Consider the following 21,884-nt stretch of genomic DNA (forward strand, 5'->3'; position numbering starts at 1 on the left):
TCAGGTGAGGGTGAGAACCTACATTCACTCCGACCCGCCCCATTCACATCCCTTGTCCAATTTGAGTCATATTATGGCGTCGGGTTAACTTTTGTCAGATCTGCTTTTGACACATACACTCCGGAAAGAGAAAACATATCCCGTCTCTTCGCCTGGTTCAGTCGTTCGCTTCCATTCTTCTAGTCGTTCGACGCACTCTTCTTCTCCTTCGCATTCTCCCTTCGCATCACTTCCTCTTTCATCCTTATCAGCTCGCCATGGTAAAGCTCTATCTCTATGTACCTATCTTTCTTTATGGAATTGCTTTCTGCTGTTGTTTATGCTCAAACTAAAGTTTTAGGTTTTGTGTTTGATCTGCAATTGAGATTAATTTGTTTGCTTAATTTTGCGGTTATATGTGTTGAAACGCTTATGAATTTGCATTTATGATAAATCTTTTATGTTAAACCTTGAATTTCTTGCTGTTTGTATGCTGGATTCGTTTTTTAGCACTCTCAATTGCGTGATTTTTCAATTTTGATTTTAAAAAAAAAAGTAATTTAGGATTTATTTTTGTGTGTGGAGATTGGTTTGCTTAAGCTACCTCTTTCCCCCTCCTAGCTCTCTCTCCATAGTTATATTTTCTCTGCAATCATTTCACCAAAACCTAAGTTTAATGTTACTTCAGACTCGGGACTCCGGTTCCTGTGTCAGACACGGGCACAATTCCAAGTATTCGACTATTGGTGTCTCATTTAGGATTATTTATTTATCTCTTCTCAAGTTCTCATTAATCCTCCATTATGCAGGACAATGGGGGCAATCTGGAAGCACAAATAGATGCATTATTGAATGTTGAAAAGCAAATGAGACTTGCTGGAGATGTTGCTGGAACTAGAAAGGCTGCTTGTGACATTCTTGATTTATGCTTTCAATCTAAAGCCTGGAAGACCTTGAATGACCAGATAGTCGTTCTCTCAAAGCGCCGTGGTCAGCTCAAGCAGGTATTACATTGATAATTTTTGCTGTTATTAGGTAGTTACTATAGTATATTGTTTCCGAACCTAAAGAAACAAGGGCAGTGTATTAGGATGTAAAGGCAAAACCACATGCTTATGTTAAACAAGGACACCAAGCTATGGGTATATTATAGGTTGCCGAATTCATAAAGTTGATGATCACTGATTCACTTCTCTAGTTGTTAGCCTAGTGCAGATTTTACTCTGGTCGATGATATTATGATTTTACCCCTACAAGAACAATTGTTAAAGGTTAAGTAACTACTGATTATCTATTGCTAGTAGTTTGCTACAAATGTGCAATTCAATGCTTCAGGTGAATGTGTCCTTAATCTGAATGTTCATGGTTCAAATTATATGGCTAATAGCATTTGTGGTTGGATCTGTTGGGATAACATCCTCTTATCCAATGGTGCTGGTAAAAGCCCATAATATGTTTTGTTGCTTGTTAAGTTTATGTTTAAAGTTGTAGCTAAGATTTTGTTTTATATTTATGCGTTGCAATGTTGACAAGTTCAGTGGTGGCATATCTCTTTTCACATTTTCCGGGCCACTATATTTGCATTTTGATCCTAACTTCCTTCTATTTATAGGTATGTACTTTGTTTGTGTAGTGACTTCTTACTATTGGCTTACTTTGTTTACATTTCTGGATTTTGTAAAGAAAATCAAGTACTCCCCCATTCTTGGATGTTAGTCCCTCTTGGAATCTAAGACAACGCAACATAAGTACACTCGTCACATGAATATCAATAGAATCTAACTCATCTGGGTAGGAGAGAGAAATAGTTAAGGGGTTTAATAGGGATCAATATTTACTTGAGAGTAAAAAAGTGGACCATTTAGATACTTGTAACTTGTAAGGGTATAATGGGGTTAAATGTTGGATAAATAAGGAAATATTCCAAAAGTGACTTAACAAAAAGACAATTTAATACGGAAAGAAGATTAACATTTAAGAACTGAGGGAGTAATTCATTTGGATAAATGATCCGTTATATTTAATAGTTCACCAGACACAAATCAAACGACATAACTTTTTACTGCATTGTCCTTTTCTTAGTTATCTTACTTATAGTCTCAAACTCAACATTCCTTCATCAAGCATCTAACAAGGAGGTCCCTTTCTACACAGGCTGTGACAGCGATGGTACAGCAAGCAATGGGCTACATTGATCAAACACCTGATCTTGATATTCGTGTAGAGCTCATTAAAACATTAAATAGTGTATCTGCTGGGAAGGTAACCAGATATTACGAGTTAAGCATATACGAAGTACATAGTTAGATTATGCCCTTTCATTTTTTACATGTCACTTTTTATTTGTTGCAGATATATGTTGAACTAGAAAGGGCACGGCTGATCAAGATACTTGCTAAGATTAAGGAACAACAAGGGCTTATCGACGAAGCTGCTGAGTTGATGCAAGAGATAGCGGTAAGTGTGATTATTTACATGTTTCATTCCTTGTACTTCATTCAATATATTTTGGGACTATCCACTCTATGTTTTGAGTTTAGCATTAAAAAAACCTCTATGTTTTCAGTAAGAATTTGCGTAATTGATTATCATGATACATATTTGTGATGCTGCAGGTTGAAACCTTTGGTGCAATGGCAAAAACTGAGAAGATAGCATTTATTCTTGAGCAAGTATGTTCTGTCCTTCCAACGTAGTCAGTTGCTTTATGTTTTTCCATGTCAGTAATTGTTGCAGAGATAAATAGTTCTACTTTCCTCTTCTAGTTTACCTGTTTACTATGAGTTGATGTTTGGAAAATTATTCCATTTCAGGTTCGTCTTTGTTTAGATCGTAAGGACTATATTCGGGCTCAAATCCTTTCCAGAAAAATCAGTCCCAGGGTTTTTGATATTGATCCTTCAAAAGAAAAGAAGAAACCTAAGGAAGGTGATAATATTGTAGAAGAGGCTCCCGCTGATATTCCATCGTTGCCAGAGTTGAAGCGTATCTATTACGAATTGATGATTCGGTCAGTACGATTTTTTTTTTTGGTTCTATTCTTGCTAGGATATCTATGGAGTTTATTTTTTCTTCTTGCAAGAATTATTCTCCAGTAAAAGTTAATGACTTTGCTCATGAGTAGATTTTGCGTGACACACGACTATTTGCAATGCAAATAGTCAAATAAATACTTCATCCGTTTTTTTTGCTTACACCATTTTCCTTTTATAGAAGTTGCATATTAGTGGCACCATTTCTTTTTATCGGATGTTTTCACATGCTTTTTGGTGTTTACACAACTACACACTGAATACCCACTTCACACTTGCTCACATTTCACATTTACCATTGTTACCTAGCATTTTCCCTCTCTTTTGTTTGTTATATATGAACTATTTTGAAATTTACAAATTTCTTCATCTTTATGCGCAACCCAAGTGATGCAAGTAAAAAATAACATAGGAAGTATAGTTTTTTCTCGACTTCTTGTGCTTTGAAAATGTTTTGTGCATGGCTTAATTTCCTCCATTGATTGTTGGGAATTCCCTCAACACTCTTGTGACAAGGAGAAATAAAGAATAGGTAGAGACGAGAGGGAATTGATTAATAGCACATTTGGAACCACACTAAAAGTTGGCCTACTTCTAGGCTAGTCATCTAAGGTTATTATGTTTCCTTCTATAGGTTTGGTGCTTTACCATAGGTAACCTTTATTCTCTCTCTTTTAATTCTATCACCTCCTAAGCATCCTCTTCCTTTTCTGCTGCTTCTTCTCTTTGTCTTCTACTACTGTCAAATTTTCTCAATACCTCTACAATCATCACCCTTTCTGCAATTGAAAATCACTTCCACCTTCTCCAACTTTCTTACATCTTGAAACTTCTAAAAGAATTGGTGGAAAGGAGAACAACTTGGCAGAAGCTCGCATCTTTTGGAGGTTGTTTTAGGCTCCGTTCTCTTCGTCTGGTCTGGTTTGATTATTCATTTTGCTGGTCTGGTCTGATCTGGTCTAGTCTGGTGTGAACTTTTCTGATTAATGTTATTATAATTATAATAATAATAAGCAATTAGCAATTAGTAATTATTCCCTCCGTACCTTAATACTCGCACCGCTTTCCTTTTCGGACCGTCTCTTAATACTTGCACCACTTCTATAAATGGAAATCTTTACCAATATTATATTATTTCTCACACTTACCTACTAACCCACCTACACCCCTACTCCCTACATAAAATCATTTAAAAATTCACACCCCCGCATTCACCACTCCCCACCCCTTACCCATTTCCCACTAACTATATTAAAAAAATGGCCCACTATCACTAGCACCCATTAAATTAAAAAGTCAATTCAAGTGTCAAACCGGTGCGAGTATTAAGGGATGAAGGGAGTAACAAATATTAATTAGTAACTAACAATTAGTAATTAATAATTAACAATTAACAATTAACAATAAGTAATTAATAATTAGTAATTAACAATTAGTAATTAGTGATTAGAAATTAATAATGATAATATTAATTTTTAATTAAAAATTATTAATTATCAATTATCAATTATCAATTATTAACAATAACAATAATAATAATAAAAATAAATAATTAAAAAGGCCTGGTTTAATGTTGTTAGTCTTGTCCGGTCTGATTTAATAAGATCTGATCCGATAAGTAACAATAACAAGGTGAAGAGAACATGGCCTTAGTCACTATGATTCCGCGGTGAGTAGGGCATCCTATTATGCCGGTTCCAACCACAATGGTGATTGTTGGTTTGTAAATCCAAGATCTTATTGTTGGTGCTGGAAAATGTTGCCGGTGACAGGTAGGGGTGAGCACGGATCGGATATCCGATCCGAAATCAACATTCGGATCGGATATCCGTATCCGAATTTTCTAATATTTGATATCCGTATCTGATCCGAAAATTTAGGATATCCGATATTCGAATATCCGATTTTTTCGAATCGGATAATCCGGATATCAAATATCCGAAAAAGCTCTTGTCAATTTATCTTGTTGCTAACTACTCCGTAATAATCAAACATGACATCAAACATCTATTTGCATAACATGACATCAGCCTCAAAACTAATAATTGATCAAGATCATTATCCACATCGTCATTACATAACCGACATCGTCATTACATAACCGACATCGTCATTACTCATTAGCATACAAAACATTCCCATAACACATAAATTCACCAAATTAAACACTAGAAAACAGAGCAAACTTTACATAATTAGAGAAAAAAACGATTAAAATACAAACTAAAGGATTTAACAATCACCCGATCAATAGAACCAGACGCTGCCAGCGAGGGATGAGATTGCGGTGGTCGGAGATATGAAACCACGATGCCGTAAAGTTGTGAGAGGAAGAAGGGTAGGACGCGAGCCGGTGAGAGGTGAGTGTCCTCGCCGGCGAGGGATGAGATTGAAGATAGCCCAGAAGGCCAGGAGACTAGAAGAGAGATAAGGTGAGAGGATTTGAACGAAGTGCGGCGTGAGGCAATTTTGAGATTTAGGGCAAAATGTTTATTTAGTTTGACCCTACAAATTTAAAACCAGTTATTATTTCGGATCTTTAAATCGGATATCCGATATCCGATATCTGCTAATTTTTCGGATATCGGATATCCGATTTTAAAAAAATTAATATTTGTATCTGATCCGATATCCGATTATTTCGGATCGGATATCTGATCTGAAAATGATTTCGGATCGGATATCCAAAAAAATCGGATCGGATGCGGATCGGGTATTCGGATTTTCAGATAGTTTTGCTCAGCCCTAGTGACAGGTGACTGCTCTGGTGGTGTGTTCAGCACTGAAATGACTTTTGGGGATCTGATACTAGTGGTAGTGAGATGGTGGGTTGTGTGGAAAGAGTGATGGTGGGTTGTGTGGAAAGAGTGATGGTGGGTTGGAGGGTGGAGGGAGTGGTGGAAAGGAGAACAATTTTAAGGTGGGAGGAAGGGAAATGTCTTCCCCTATATATAAGTGAAAACTGATATCCACCCTTGATTATCTTTCTCAGTACACATCCAAAATCTCCAAAAACATTATCCCTTCACATATAATCCCCTCTTCTCTTCAATTCGAGGAACCTTTAAGGAAATCCGTCGTGACGAAAATTCATGAATCTCTTCATGCTGTCAAAAGTCAACTGTCAACTTTGCTGGTCATTAGGAAGAAAACCCCCTAGTTATTCAAATCTAGCCTAACCGAATATACTTCTTTTGATGGGTTGTGGGCCTTGTGGCCCTTTGGGATGTACTCAATAGACCTTAAAATGGTTGATTGTCTATTGTAGGATTTAAAAGTTTGCCACACTCTACTACTACTACTTTTTTTTAAAAAGAATCCAAATCTCTTTGAATTGCTTCTGTGGATTTTGAATTCTCTCTTAGTCTCTCGTCTTGACTAATGAGGGTTTGGTTGCTTTCGTCTGACACTCTGACCACCCTAAACAATGCCATCCATAGGATTTGAGTGGGTTTGTTATTCTTATGGCTGTTTGACAGTTTCTAATCAGAAGTTGGTATATTGGGGTCTCAACGAGTTTTCTTCTGTTCAGATACTACAAGCATCACAATGACTACCTTGAAATATGTCGATGCTATAAATCTATCTATGAGATCTCATCTGTCAAGGAAGACCCTGAGCAGTGGACACCGGTAAACAATACCACACTATTATTATATGATGTTGCACTTTCTTGTGTATCTTAATCTTTTTCCTTTCTAATTTGGTATTTTGTGCAGATTTTGAGGAAAATTTGCTGGTATTTGGCGCTTGCCCCACATGACCCAATGCAGTCGAGCCTTTTGAACTCTACTCTTGAGGATAAGAACCTTTTTGAAATTCCCAAGTTCAAGTATGTCACTTACTGCTTGAAAAGTTCACTTCCTTTTTGAGTCGAACTTCTGAATATGTTTGTGATATATGTGTCATTGGTTGTTTTGATGTGCTGCCGCAGGTCACTGTTGAAACAGTTGGTGACAATGGAGGTTATCCTCTGGACAGTTCTTTGGAACGAATTTGAGAGTGAATTTGACAATGAGAAGAATTTGCTTGGAGGCCCTTTAGGCGAGAAAGCTGGTGAAGATCTTAAACAAAGGGTCATTGAACATGTAAGCTCATTTACTATCAATCTGTTCTTTAGTCCTTCAGAAAATAGGTTAATAATTAATATTTAAGTTGTTTACTCTCTTGGCAGAACATTCTTGTTATTTCAAAGTACTACTCAAGGATCACCTTGAAGAGACTGTCAGACTTATTATGCCTTAGTCTTCAGGTATGCTGATTTCATGAGTTAGAATACTTGCAGTTACTCTATTATTTCTAGCTTTTAACCTATACAGACAACGTTAGACAATTTATTGCATGTATCTCTTGGGAATCTTTGTCAAAATCCATATTCTAATCACCTAATCTCAGTAAATCCAATGGCAATTATGGTTAGTATGTAGGATATGTGTGTTGTATGTATTATTTGAATGATACAGGACTACAGGAGTATATGTACTCTAGAGTCTAGACCTAAGTTGAAGCTCAAATTCTCTGATAGTGAAAATTTAATGTTATAGTAGTGATGCCATCGACCTCCTTATGTTTGATATAGACTGACTTTGGCTGGTTGAGCTACCAGGTAACTTATCCACTCGATGTGGCCAATCTTGCTCCTTGGAAAAAATGACAGAAAGTATGTTGTGATTGCAGCTTCTTTGTAGAATAGCGGAATAGACTAAATACGTAAATAAAATTAGAAACCTATCTATGTTACCTCAAGGTTGGCATCTTTCTTAAAATGATTTGTGGGTTTTGGAAATGTCCATCTCCTCCATGTTGTTTGCAATGCAAACTTTTGCAAAGTGACCATAGTATTACCTCAAGATTTTTACCTGCTGACACTTGCCCACTCTATTTTTTTATAAATTTAATAATCCCTTTTTAACACATTAATCACCTGTCACTTGTTCGAGCTTTTTCTGTTGTAAGGATATAGTCTGGTACACACCCATCTAAATAACCATGTTTTTGATACCCAATTCCATTTACACATCATAGTTCAACACTAACCACTATGAATTTCATCTATCATGAAAAAGAGAGAGAAGAGTGAGAATGGAACAAGATGTATTGATGGAGGAAGACTGGAAGAAAGGTGTAACATAAATGAGAAATAAGGCTCATGGAAAACGATTTTCTCCTTTTCAATCATTTTACGTAGTTTGGTATGGCAAGAGATGGAAAACAATTTTCCATAACTCCCTCAATGGTGGAAAAACCTTTTCTATTTGAAAGGGAGGGAAATCACTTTTCCACCTTTTCTTCTTTCCTACTTACCTCCCTCTGCCTTCTTCCCCTTAATCTTCACCATCATCTCCCATTTTCTTTGAAGGAACCAAACAAAGGAAAACTAGTTTGGAATTGTGTTTTCCCTTGAAAATTGTTTTCCATGGAAAATCATTTTGCACCAAAAACGTTTTACACCAAACCAAACGGAGCTTAAGAGATAGTACTGGAAAAGAAAGATGTAGAGAGAGGAATTATATAAATGGGAAAATAGAGATGGGCAAGCTCTTGCTAGTCCTTTTATTTAAAAAGATAATATTGGGATGCTGTGGGTAGTTGTGGCCTTCTAGACCCTATAAAAGCATTAGCATTAATGGAATCAATTCTTTTGTATTATCATGGTTAGTTGTTGATTATTTGCTGGCTGTACTGCCTGGTGTGCCGTCACATGCTCGACTGATGTTATCCTTCAAAGAAATTAACGGCATGATAATTCCCTTTGATGGGTTCCTTCAAAGAAATAAACAGATTTTTGTCTATCACTCTGGTATACCTAGGAATAGGTACCTTACAGGCAAAGTTTGTCTAGCTTCTAGAATATCAAGTCACGGAATTTACCTTTCCTACTCTGGTCTGATTTCTTACGTGTTGTGGTTTCAGGAAGCGGAGAAGCATTTATCTGATATGGTTGTTTCTAAGGCTCTAATAGCAAAGATAGACAGGCCAATGGGTATTGTATGTTTCCAGGTAGTTAAGGACAGCAACGACATTCTGAATTCATGGTCAATGAACTTGGAGAAACTGCTTGATCTTGTTGAGAAGAGTTGCCATCAAATACACAAGGAGACTATGGTTCACAAAGCTTCCCTTGAAGTCTGAATCAGAGAATGTTCTCTGTACGTTGTTTCCCCTCAAAGTGAAGTAAATGCTGGTATACGAAGCCCTTGTCATTCCGGGTTTAGTCACTAGGTTTGTGAAGAATGCCCATTTCTGTCTGTTAGAAATGTTTTTTTCCCCTCGTGTTCTCTTTAGTAATTGTTTCACATACTTAAAAGGGTACTTAATTGGCAGGGTATTATCTCTGTGACTCATGAAGCGGTATTATTGAAGCCTGGTGCTGTTAGGTCAATGTAGCATATTCATTGATTTCCAATTCGTAATTAATTATACAGTGTATTAATCTTACCTTATGAGGAAGCAAAAGTTGCTTCACCATTCTTAACTAGTAAAGCTGTTGGCCTGCTGCACACTTGCAATCGTGTTTGGTTAGGAAGTGAAGTGTGGAATGCTGAAAATTGATTGGATTTGTGAATGTTATTTGACAATTGACATGTCTCCTACGAAGTATGTTTTATAAAATACTTGATGATTTGCTCCTTTATGGAGATGGACCGTCTGTAGTTAAATTATATGGAGCAAGTCATCAAGGCTTGAGACCTAATTCACACTTTCCCCTTTGAGTTTTTGTGTTGTAAATATGGATGTTTTCAAGGCTACACAAACAAGAAATACATGAACAAACAAATGTTCAAAAATTTATTTAGAAACCACTAAACTGAAAACCATATTTGGCACAGTCGGATGCTCAATAGTAATAGAATTTAGGGAGGATACCAAACGTGTCTTACAGAATGCCATAACCAACCCCCGGAAAGCTTAATACAAAGAGAATTGTTCGAGTTAAAGGCTTCAGGCTCATTAAGCTAAATTGCAAGTTGAATACACTATGTTCCCTATGCAAAACATTGTAACCTTAAACCAATTTCGAACCAGAAATCAAAATAAAAAAAAAACCCCAAAAAATTCATTCTTCTCTCTCTCTTCCTCTTCCCCCACCAAATTTTTTGCCCTCTCTTCCTGCTGAATCATTTCGATGAAATTGGTAGATTGCTTCTCAATTAATTGATTGTCGACACCCTACCACAAATTTTTAAGGTAGAAAAGTTAGGGTTTTTCCCCCAATTTTGTGAATTGACTCAATTTTCTGGATGAAATTGCATTCCTCTTTCCTTTATTCAATTGGGCGCCACTGAAGTACAGAAGAGCAAGAGAAAATAGAGCCAAAAACGGAAACAAACAATGAGACAAGGTCAGAAATTTTAACCAAAAATGGAAAAAAAAACATTCAATTGAAGTAGGGGAACAAAGTGACGTTCGAAATTCATGACTTACATAATTCAATGGATGGAAATTGATGGTTGAGCTTCATGAATGGTGGGTGCAGAGAACTCCAAAGGTTTTCCAGATTTTTTTTAGGTTTTAAGCAATTCCCATTTATATGGGAGGAAAAAGAGGAAAAAGGGTGTGAATAAGAAAAAGAGAGAGCACGTGACCGACACAAAAGTCAAACTGGAAATTCTTTGGTCAACGCCTGAAAACACCAAAAGGTTGTCTCTCGCAAATTAATTTTACTTTAAGTTCTGTTTTCGCAAAAAAATACTTCCTCCGTTCTTTTTTAAATGACACAATTATTTAGGCACGTTTGCCAATGCACGATTTCAAACATTAATATCTCTAATTGTGTATCGGAAAAAAATTATAAAAAGTTGATATTTAGATAATATTTACTGATACGAATCTAATAAGACCCCACACGACTATGTTTTTTCTTATGTATAAACCACAAAAGGAGGTCAAAGGTGTTTATGTGAATAGTGTCTAAAACCCCATTGTGTCATGTAAATAAGAACAAATGATGTAATTTAAAAGGTTGTTTCTCGCAAAAAATTGGTTTTAAAAAATTGTTTTTGGCAAAAAATAGTTGGTTTTAAAAGGTTGTTTTATCGTAGAAGAGGGATATAAATGACACCATTATTTCGAAGAGACTTTGAAATTTCTTTCCATTTAGTTAAGGATCAGGATAATTATAAATTATTGGGTGTTCTTGGTTACACATACATCAAGGTTTACCCTAGTCTGTATAGTCATTTGTTCATTCAACCGATAACTTATGAATAAATGAACAACAAAAATAGCTTTAAATGAACAACATATTTCCGTTGAAAAATAGACAACTCATAGACTCAGTCATATAAACATGCTAGTTTTTTCCCTATTTAGAATCTCCTCTCCCAAAGATCAACAGTGTGTTTGGCAACTTTGATTTAATGAGGAAAAGTGTGTAAAATTGTAGAAATAGGAGAATTTCATAATATTAGAGCATCAATTATAGATACCTCTTAACCCCCTCTTAAGGAGAGAGAAAATATAAGAGATAGCTCTTAATAAATAAGAGCTAACTCTTAGCTTCCTCTTATTTAGAGAGGTTGATTTAGACATCCTCTAAATAAGAGGTAGCTCTTAGAAATAAGAGGGGAGGTGATGTGGAGGATTAATAGGTGGTTGTTCTAGCTTTTTGACATTTTTGATTTTTTTTTTGAAAAAAAATATGTAAAAGATATTTAAGAGGGAGTAAATAAGAAATAGTGTATTTCTTGAGTTTTTTGGTAGGTAACTCTTATTAAGAGATGGTGATGAGGTGTATGAAGAGAGAGATTAAGAGTAGGGAAGTAAGAGCTAGCTCTACAATTGATGCTCTTAGCTTCTTTGGTTATTTAAATGGAAAAGTGAGGAAAATGAAATGTGTGGACATCTGTGAAAATCAACTAGTTACTCCCTCCGTCCCGGAATACTCAACCCGGTTTGACCGGCACAGAGTTTAAGGGACTTGAATTGACTTATTTAATTTAATAGGTAGTAGTTGATAGTGGGGTATTATTTTAATGTAGTTAGTGGGAGGTGGGTTAAGAGGTGGGGTTGGGGGAGAGTAGGGGTTGAATTTTTAATTATTTTTTGTATGGAGTAGGGGGTAGGTGGGTTAATAGGGGTGGAGTGAGAAATAATATAATATTGTTAGAATATTTCCATTTTTAGAAACAGGTCAAGTATTAAGGGACGGCCCGATAAGGAAAACAGGTCAAGTATTCCGGGACGGAGGGAGTATTTTTTGTCTGTTTTATTTTTCACACTTTTCCCCTCAAAAGTGATGGAAAACTATGAAAATCTGTGGAAAACAAAATTAAAGAAGGGAAAAATATGTGATATTCCAATTTACACAGTTTTCTGTAATAATTAGCCAAACAAATCAAAATTTAGAGATTTCTACATATCTCTTCAGATTTACTTTTCTATAGATTTCAATAGTTTTACTTTTCCTCACATTTTCAAGTTAACTTGGTTTCTAAACACAGTGTTATGGAGCAGAGCTCCCTGTACAAGAATGAAAAAAATGGCATACATAAACTCTAATTTCAAGCTTAAGAAATTGGTTAAACAAATAAGTAAGCTCTAACAAAAATGATCAAAATTATATGAAGACACCAAAGTTCTAACCTCATATATACAAACAAACCAATGAGGTTTCAACAACTCACCCTAAAACATCTATATCTATATCTACCAAGTGATGTGTGATACAAGGAAAACAAACACAACCCACTCTTCATTCTTCTCCCAAAAAAGATACTTGTACTAAAGATAGAAAGAAAAAGTGAACAGAATCATTTGTCTCACCACTAAATTCTATTCTAATCTAATCTTAAAAAAGCATACACAATATTATTTACTCCCTTATTTTTCATTATATAAGTTATTTACACAGATCGAATTTAATCATACTTCTACTCAGAGATACACTAATAAAAAGGTTAAATTCCGAAATTATCATACTCGTTGCACAAATTCAAGTTTATGGATACAATTTTATGAAAATTTTGAGATCAAATTTAGAATCATGGAGTGTAAATTGCCTTATATTTTGAAATTAAGGGAGTAATGATTGATATAAATAAGTAACAAGTATTAAAATGTAGGAAAAGAATAAGAATTAAAGATGAAAGCGAGTGCCGTTGAGCATAAAGCAGACAACTCGAAAACCAGACATCGCGGTGGATAAGGCAATGAAGAGAAATCCAGCAAATCCAAGGGCTACAGATATGGCGGATTGCACACAGAATGCACTTGTGACCGTACACGTGTCTGTTCCTTTTAATGTCTTTACGAATGTCGATCCTGCTACGTTTGCTGCAAGCAGCATGTAGGTGAAAACCTGCAGCATATGTTTAGACTGGTAATTATAATTTTTACCACTATGAGTAGGAGTAGTAACTCTTTGAGGAAATAAAAACATACTTCCTCTGTCCAAATGTAATATCATGGATTATTATAAGACGTTCTATAAAAATGTTCCCTAATCTAAAGAAACATGGCATGTTTCTACTTTGCATTATCCCAAACAAACAAGGAGTAAAATGTGGTTCGTTGTAAAAATGATAGGTTGTTTTGCCAAATTAGTAAGTTACCAACTAACATGAGGCGAAATTTCACAAGATATCACTAAAGAGAAAAATGAAGTCCAACTCAAGTTGCTTAAGAAGCTATCGACAATTCCCTACCAATTGCCTGATTGTTACGGAGGAGTACTCCATACTTCGTATTCAACATTCATAAAAAGCTAGACTGGGACCAAGTTCAATACCAACACATAAGAGCCAAATCTAACGTTGAGTAAACGGTAGTGGATAAAATACTAGTCAAAGTTGACGTCAACTAGTCCAAGTCTTTTTTACAAGTCAAACTACATAATTTTCAACCAGAATAGTACATATTGCATCAACAAAATTCAAACCACAAAAAACTCATTCTTGTAGCATGATGACTTCTTTCAAATCTATTTGTAACTTGAACTGATTAGGTAATAATAAATAATTACTCAATTAACATACCAATTAGCAATAGTACCATCATCACTGAAGCACCAATTTCTTGTTTGTTGATGACCAAGACAATGTCAAATAGGAGTACTATTCATCCATCCGGACTATGTTGGTCGGGCGCATTACTAAGCATTTAAGTATTAACCACATCAATCAACGCGTACGTAATAAATTCTCGACTTAATACCAATTTATGATGCTTGTTAGGATTTTTTTTTTTTTAGGTGATAGATTAGTGATATTTTCATTAGAGGACAAATTGTCCATGAGAACATGACGGGCAAATTCACTATAGTTTTCTCAAACTCGCTCCATTTCAAAGGACACTCGTACAAATTGATGGGCTACAGAATTACTTTTTTTACACGAGACCAACTAATTACATCATCTAATATCAATTCCAAATCAGAGAAGAAAATAGACGTGTTGGATAACCGGGCCTTGACAATTAGAATATCGGATGCTAGGATTATGTTTAACAAAACCCGTAATCTTATTAAGAAAACCTCATTATGTTTAACAAAACCCGTAATCTTATTAAGAAAACTCGACGGATAAAAGTCTCAATGATTGCTTCAAATGATCATACTCCGTAAATCCTAAAACGACACTTTGGAAGTCTAAAATTCAAATTTTGAATTTTAACGAAAAAGAGCGGAGAAAAAGATGGACCAAAACCCAATAAAAATCCAGCAAAACGACCCGATATCCCCCACATCAACAACTACTGCGATTACTAAATTCAATTGGAACAAATTAACTAGATTAAATGAGGAAAATTATATAGGCAAGTCCTACACTATTAAATCGAGAAAATGACGGGAAAACAAACCTGATCGTGACCGAAATCGAACCAAACTTGATAAACCTCGGGAAAAAGAGTAGCTCCGGTGGTGATTTCCCAAACAGCCACCACCATCTCCACCAATGAATACACCGACACTATTCCATTCGCCGCCAACACAAACCTAAAAATTCAAATTCAAAAAGGTTAATTATTAAACAACCAAAAATAACTGCAGAACTGCGACATGAAGTGGCCAGAGTGAGTACCTAAATGAGTCAAAATCGAACCAGTGCGGAGGAGAAGAGCGGGAGTTAGTGAGCATGAAGACGAAGGAGGAAAGACAAAACACGAAGGTAGCTATACGGAAGACGAGTATAAGCGAGTTAAATCTTTTCAGTTTGTGAACGGAGAGAGTCGAGTGGAATCGGATATCGTGCGGCGAAGGAGGAAAGTTGTTGTTACGCGGCGGTGGTGGAGGAGGAGATAAGGTGTCGCCGCCGTTGCGAGACTGCGGCGACCGCATATTTAATGAATTGAAAGAATTGTTGAGAAGCGGAAGAAATCATGAGAACATGGAGTTGTTGTTTTAATGGAGGTGGAGGAGAGAGAAAATCACGAGGAAAATGGTGGTGGTTATGGGGGAGGAGGAAGGAATGAGATGAGAGGGAAAGTAAAAGGAAAAATAAAAGGGGGGGGGGGGGGGGAACACGCGGGGTTGCGGAAAGTCACATCTTCAGTCTGAAAGTGAATTGCTGCTTTCTTTTTTAAAAAAAGATAAAACCAAAAGTTATCAAAGGAGTATACTTTTGGAGCATCTTCCACCTTCTTGACGAGATTAGAAATATTGTCTACTGTATACTCTAAGGGCATGCTTGAATTTAGTAATAAAAGTCAAACTAAAAAAAGTAAGGTAATTGAAGGTGATGATGAGGGGATGAAGATGCGTCAAAAAGAACAAACTAGTGTTGGCAAAAAGAAAATAAAAGGAAATGGGGAACAAATACCCTCATTATGGGAGAATAGTTATCCACCATCCCACTAGGGTGATTATTACCCTCATTGGGGTAATGACTTAATGAGGTAATGACTTTTCCCTTCCTTCCTTTTTCCTCACAACACCACCACTACCACAACTTCTCATCACAATACCACCACACCTTCCTCAGCTTCTTGCAACCACCTCAATTCACCTTCATTGTCCTTTTACTAAGGTGATTTGACTTTTATTACCCCCATAATCTATTACACCCAATCCAAGCATGCCCTAAATCGAACAACCTCTATTAAATGGTTATTTCATTTTTCTTTGTCAACCGAAAGATCAAGGTAGTCTTGGGTTACGTCGTACTTATCCTATGAATCGAGCCTTCTTAGCAAAATTTAGTTGGAAAATACTGACAAATCATTCGAACCTCTGGGACTCGATAATGAGGAAAAAATACTTAGATAACAACGACTCTTTCTTTAGGGTGAAATGTAAAATGCGGGATTTACTCGTCTGGCGTCAGATTTTAGGCCAACGAAAAATTCTACGCAAAGGCATTAGACTGAAATTAGGAAACGGATCCCTTATTAATTTTTGGCTTGACAATTGGCTGGGTCAAAGCTCTCTGTTGGAGCTGTCAGGTGTGGATCCAAACTCAGTCAACTCTAATGTTATGGTTGAGGAATTTATTTCTGCAAATAAACAGCGAAATGTGGACAAGTTGAGAGCCACTGTCCCCCAATCGCTTGCTCTCAAAATACAAGGCATTCCCATACCAGTCAATGATATCCCCGATTGTCCTATTTGGTGTTGCACTAATTCAAGAGACTTTTCTATCAAATCAGCCACCTGGCTGGCTCATGATCTTCCTCCTAATGTTCCAAAATGGAATTACATATGGATTTGGAAGCTAGATATAGCTCCTAATAAAAATATTTTTATGGCAAATTTGTCAAAAGAGTATCCCAACAAAAGAAATTCTCTGTCAAAGGAAAATTCTCCCGACCAATGTTTGCCCTCGTTGCAATACGCATAGTGAGTCCATAAACCACTTATTTTTAAAATGTGATGTTTCTAGAAAAGTATGGTCCCACCAACTTGTAAGAAAGTGGCTAAGCCAGGTGATCCCTTTAGATGACTTCCTTGACACTTTAGAGCACCTAAGAAAACATCGCACTGTTTTGCACAAATTTATTTATTTGGCATGATCAATATGGAAGGAAAAAATGATTGTGTCTTCTCCTACTCTACTTTTTTGCTTGTCGCTGCTACTTCAAGGTTGCAATGCCTACAAGGAATGGGAGCTTTGGCTCTATGTTGACTCCCAACAACTTAGAGGTACCCCCCTTTCAAACAACTCCACCTTTCCTACCAATCATACCCATTCACCCATCTTGGTAAGATGGTTTCCTCTCCCCACGGGAGCCTACAAACTCAATTTCGACGTTTCTTGCAAATCCCTTTCAGCAGCAGCATATGTCATCATCAAAGATAGCAATAGTAAAGTCTCTTCAGCTATTGCTTTCAACTTTGGAAGCACTCAAGTTTTTATGGCAGAAGCTTTGGCTCTTTACAAAGGCATTCAAGAAGCGATCCGTCTTGGTATTCAAAATCTTCACATCGAAGGCGATAACCTTCTTGTTATTAATACGGTGAAAAAAATCTAGATCACTACAAAAATATCATTTTATAGAGCTTTTGCCCCTTTCGCTGTTATACATATCATATACATCATATAACAGTGCTTATAAAATAAACGCTATCATATTTACTCCTTATTATAGCGCCCCATAATAAACCACTATTAAAACCCATACAAAAAATAAATAAATAAATCTTATTGGTAAATTGAAAAAAAGCCCAACTCCTCTTTTTCCCTCGTTTCTCCTCACCAAAAGGGTAAGGGGTGTCAATTCTCAATCCGACCCAGTGAACCCGATGGTTTTGTTCGACTGTTTAGAATCCGAACCGTTTAGAACCCGCGAGTTAAAATCCGAAATCCGATCCGATCCGATCCGGTTATATTCAACCCGAATCCGACCCAATCCGTTAGTATTGATCCGATTAAGATCCGGATCCGTTAACAGACCAATCCGTGACAATCCGAATCCATTTAATCCGATCCGAAGCGATCCGAAACCCGTTTATGATCCGATCCGTTTCAATCCGAATCCGTTCCAACTCGAGGAATATCCGTTTAATCCGATCCGTTTTTAATCCGTGACCCGTTTAATCCGACCCGTTTCAACGCGTGACCCGTTTAATCCAATCCATTTTTAATCCGATCCGTTTTTAATCCGATCTGTTTTTAATCCGTGATCCGTTTAATTCGAACCGATTCCAACCCATGACACGTTTAATCCAAACTAGTTTCCGTTGCTAGAATTTTGTTAGTCTAGACTTTGAAGCTGTTTTAAAATAAGTATGCAATATGTTTACTTCCTCCGTCCCGGAATACTCGACCGGTTTTGACCGGCACAGAGTTTAAGGGACTTGAATTGACTTATTTAATTTAATAGGTAGTAGTTGATAGTGGGGTATTATTTTAATGTAGTTAGTGGGAAATGTGTAAAGGGGTGGGGTTGGGGGAGAGTAGGGGTTGAATTTTTAATTATTTTTTGTATGGATTAGGGGGTAGGTGGGTTAATAGGGGTGGAGTGAGAAATAATATAATATTGTTAAAATATTTCCATTTTTAGAAACAGTTCAAGTATTAAGGGACGGCCCGATAAGGAAAACAGGTTAAGTATTCCGGGACAGAGGGAGTAATATCTAAATTGTATTTTAAATCATGGTTTCATAAAAATTAGTACTGGGCATTGATAATTATGGTGTATAATAATCATATCAGCAATAGTTTAGATGACACTATGTGTCATTATGAGAAAATGCCAGCATTTCTAGCCCTTGGATGTTGTCAAGTACTTATTCACCAACCTATCTTCTCCCTTTGATTAATTCTTAAGCTTAATAACTCAAAAAAATAAGGAGGAAGTTCCTTCTGTTCTATTTCGGTGGGTTTGAGCCACCACAGCCTTTCTTTTCCCTAGGAAACACCACTAACATTGCTACTCTTCCTCATCAAATTCATCAAAAGAATACTTGATTTAATCTCTTACGAATTGAAAGTAGAGGAAGCCCAAAAATCCGGGTAACCCACCCGATTTTCTCCTCTGCTTGGCGTCACGCTGCTTCGTCGCCGACCCATCTCCGATTGTGGGTGGGTTGTTGTTGTTGGTGCGGTAATTAGAGGAAGCCCAAAATTCCGAGTCACCCACCCGGTTCTTGGTGCGTCAAATCCAGATTTGGTTACCGGTTTGATTTTGTCTCTCCTCTCTTTTCTATATTTCGAAATGAGAGGATGGATACAATGATGGATGCTATGTGTTTCTGTTAGTGATGGTAGAAAAGAATTTCAGAAATCTCGTGATAGTGTTATAATTTACAGAAAAACTGCTCCATATGAGGCGAAAATAAGGGAAGATAGCTTGAAGAGAATGGGGTTTTTGTAAGGGGAAGGGACTAGGGAGACTTTGTGGGCTGTTGATTGTAGTATTATTGGATGGTTGAGATGGTGATCCGTGTGTGGTGTGTACGCGATGATTAAGACGTAGATCTTTTTTAATCGATGGCTATGATTGACTGATGTTTTATATATGGATATATATATATATATATATATATATATATATATATATATATATATATATATATATATATATATATATATATATATATATATATATATATATATATATATATATATATATATAATTGTCGAGTTAGAATTCAATTGCTTTAGTATGATAACATGCCGATTATATATAATTGTCGAGTTCGAATTCAATTGCTTTAGTATGATATCTTGTGACCTTGTCGCTTATAAGGCCCTGTTCTTCTCGACTTTATTTGGCTGAACTGAACTGCATAGAATGGAGCTGAATTGAACTAAAATGAATGGAACTGAACTGAACTGAACTTAATGGAGCTGAAATGAACTGAACTGAACTGAATGGAACTGAATGAATAGTAAATAATAAATAGTAAATAATAAATAATTAATAATAAATAATTAATCATAAATCACAAGGGTTTATGGTGTATTTGACTCTTAAGTCGCACATTTTTTAACCAAGTATCTAAACATTACTTTGTTTAAACTAATTATCTATCTTGTATGTTTGTCTTCAATAAGTTATATATAATAGGCTTTATTGCTTAATAGCTTGTTTGAGCTAATAAAGTATTGATAAATTGGTACGGTAAGTTATTGTTGGCTTTATACTTATATACACCTGATACTTGTGAAGTCCTATATTGTCCTTTATTTTATACTGTACTTATATAACGGAGATACACCTAATAGAATATTTTGATGGAGTAACACTAGAGATATTGTCAGGTCATGTTTGGTTACATATATGTTGACTAAAAAAAATATAGTATCGTAGTTTTATCGTTCATACCTTAATGTCTATGTTGTCTCAATAAAACATTATCAGTTCTAATTAGCTACTTATGTTAAGTACTTGTATGCCGAGTACTAGTAATAATCAATATGTCTAATGATATAATCCAATTCATGATATGTTATTATGGTTATGGTTTAATTTGTGATTCATATTCACTTAATTTTATTTATAACCCAAATAAGTAATTGAACGTGTTGTCATTTAAACTTATTTTATTGTTATTAAAAGTTATATTTTCAATAGAGGTGTATTATTGAATAGTTTAGACTTATAAACATAGACACATATTCTTATAGAACTAGATATTTATAAACTTATAACGACATAAAGTTACATAATTATATAGTGATAGACTGATAGCCTTATACAGTAGTCATATAGTGTTGTACAATTACTCGTTCCGTAAACGATTACAGATGTATATCCTTATAGTTACATTCTTGTGTTGTTTTAGTTAAAAGTTTAAAACTATATATGATCATCACTATCAGTTATTACTTTTTTTAGAGTAATCATTATTAATCGTTATAAATTATAATCGTTAATTCTTTACAGTGTTATAGAGGTTATGTTACGGACTTACAGTATTATAGAATTAATATTGTTAAACCTGTAAACATTATAAACTTACTTGACTCTATATTTATAATGTGATAGAAATATAGAATTATATATTTGTAAACTTATAATCTTATAAAAAAAGTATATAGTTGTAGCTTATACAGTTATTTACTTTGTAATTATCGTTTGATAACCATATAGTTATATAATTATGTAGTTATAGTCTTACAAAGTTTATTGTATGGTTATAGTCGTACATTCATCAATCCATAAGATATCCAATTTCGTATATGAAAAATTTATAAAAACTTGATATTCTGAAAATGTATACCGAGACCAATATAACAAGATCTTACATGATAACATTTTGATGTATAAAAATTATAATATTGAGAATTTACGGTCAAAGTTTTCATACTTTGGACACATATTCTAAGACTTAAAGAACTTTCAGGAATGGAGGTAGTATTAAACCAAGTTATACAATATACTCAATAACTTATACTCCCTCTGTCCCTTAATACTCGCACCGTTTTGACTTTTCGCACTATTCACATAATTCACTTTGACCCTATTTTATTTCTAGTATATGAAAATAAATGTTAGTATATAATATATTGTTGGCTTCATCTTAATATATATTTTCAAAATATTAATTTTTTACAAGTTTTTATAATATGTAGTTAAAGATATTGGTGGTCAAAGTTGTGCATTGGCAAGCGTGTCAAGTAGAAACGGTGCGAGTATTAAGGGACGGAGGGAGTATTACTGATCTTAAATTCTTATTACTTTTAAAAGTTAGTTATCGTTTTCGTCCCTAAGTAAGCCATCAATATTCAATATTATAATATATAACTGACCCAAATTCCAACCCGATACCAAATAATCCGATCCGATAATTACCCGAACCAATATAAAACTGAATCCAACGTAACCAGGCTAAATTTGTTTCAATCCGACCCGCTTTAGTCTGTTACAGATTAATCCGATCCGATATGAATCCGATCCGATATGAATCCGATTCGAAATGAATCCGATCCGAAATGAATCCGATCCGAAATGAATCCGACCCGATATGAATCCGATCCGATATGAATCCGC

At 35.4% G+C, this 21,884-nt stretch overlaps 2 protein-coding genes across 3 annotated transcripts; one reads left to right on the plus strand and one right to left on the minus strand.

Annotated features, from left to right (window-relative positions):
* LOC110805002 (26S proteasome non-ATPase regulatory subunit 12 homolog A-like) lies at positions 1-9,513 on the plus strand. Of its 2 annotated transcripts, XR_008928271.1 has the most exons (12): positions 99-260; positions 789-983; positions 2,134-2,241; positions 2,332-2,436; positions 2,595-2,651; positions 2,793-2,989; positions 6,544-6,643; positions 6,731-6,843; positions 6,946-7,099; positions 7,186-7,263; positions 8,925-9,233; positions 9,336-9,513. XR_008928271.1 is itself a non-coding variant. In XM_056837320.1 (11 exons), the coding sequence occupies exons 1-11, from the start codon at positions 258-260 to the stop codon at positions 9,141-9,143; spliced, it is 1,329 nt and encodes a 442-aa protein (XP_056693298.1). In that variant the 5' UTR covers positions 1-257; the 3' UTR covers positions 9,144-9,513. The 2 variants fall into 2 exon arrangements, 1 of the variants encoding a protein (XP_056693298.1); XM_056837320.1 differs by having other exon boundaries at positions 1-260; positions 8,925-9,513.
* A 3,164-nt stretch (positions 9,514-12,677) lies between these two features.
* LOC110779878 (CASP-like protein 4C1) lies at positions 12,678-15,446 on the minus strand. The gene is made up of 3 exons (XM_021984337.2): positions 15,032-15,446; positions 14,811-14,946; positions 12,678-13,311 (listed from the first exon to the last, which is right to left on the minus strand). Exons 1-3 carry the CDS (start codon positions 15,286-15,288, stop codon positions 13,090-13,092), a joined length of 615 nt encoding a protein of 204 aa, XP_021840029.1. The 5' UTR covers positions 15,289-15,446; the 3' UTR covers positions 12,678-13,089.
* Positions 15,447-21,884: the final 6,438 nt, after the last annotated feature.

Source organism: Spinacia oleracea, chromosome 1 (genome assembly GCF_020520425.1).
Source record: "Spinacia oleracea cultivar Varoflay chromosome 1, BTI_SOV_V1, whole genome shotgun sequence".
Lineage (NCBI taxonomy): Eukaryota > Viridiplantae > Streptophyta > Magnoliopsida > Caryophyllales > Amaranthaceae > Spinacia > Spinacia oleracea.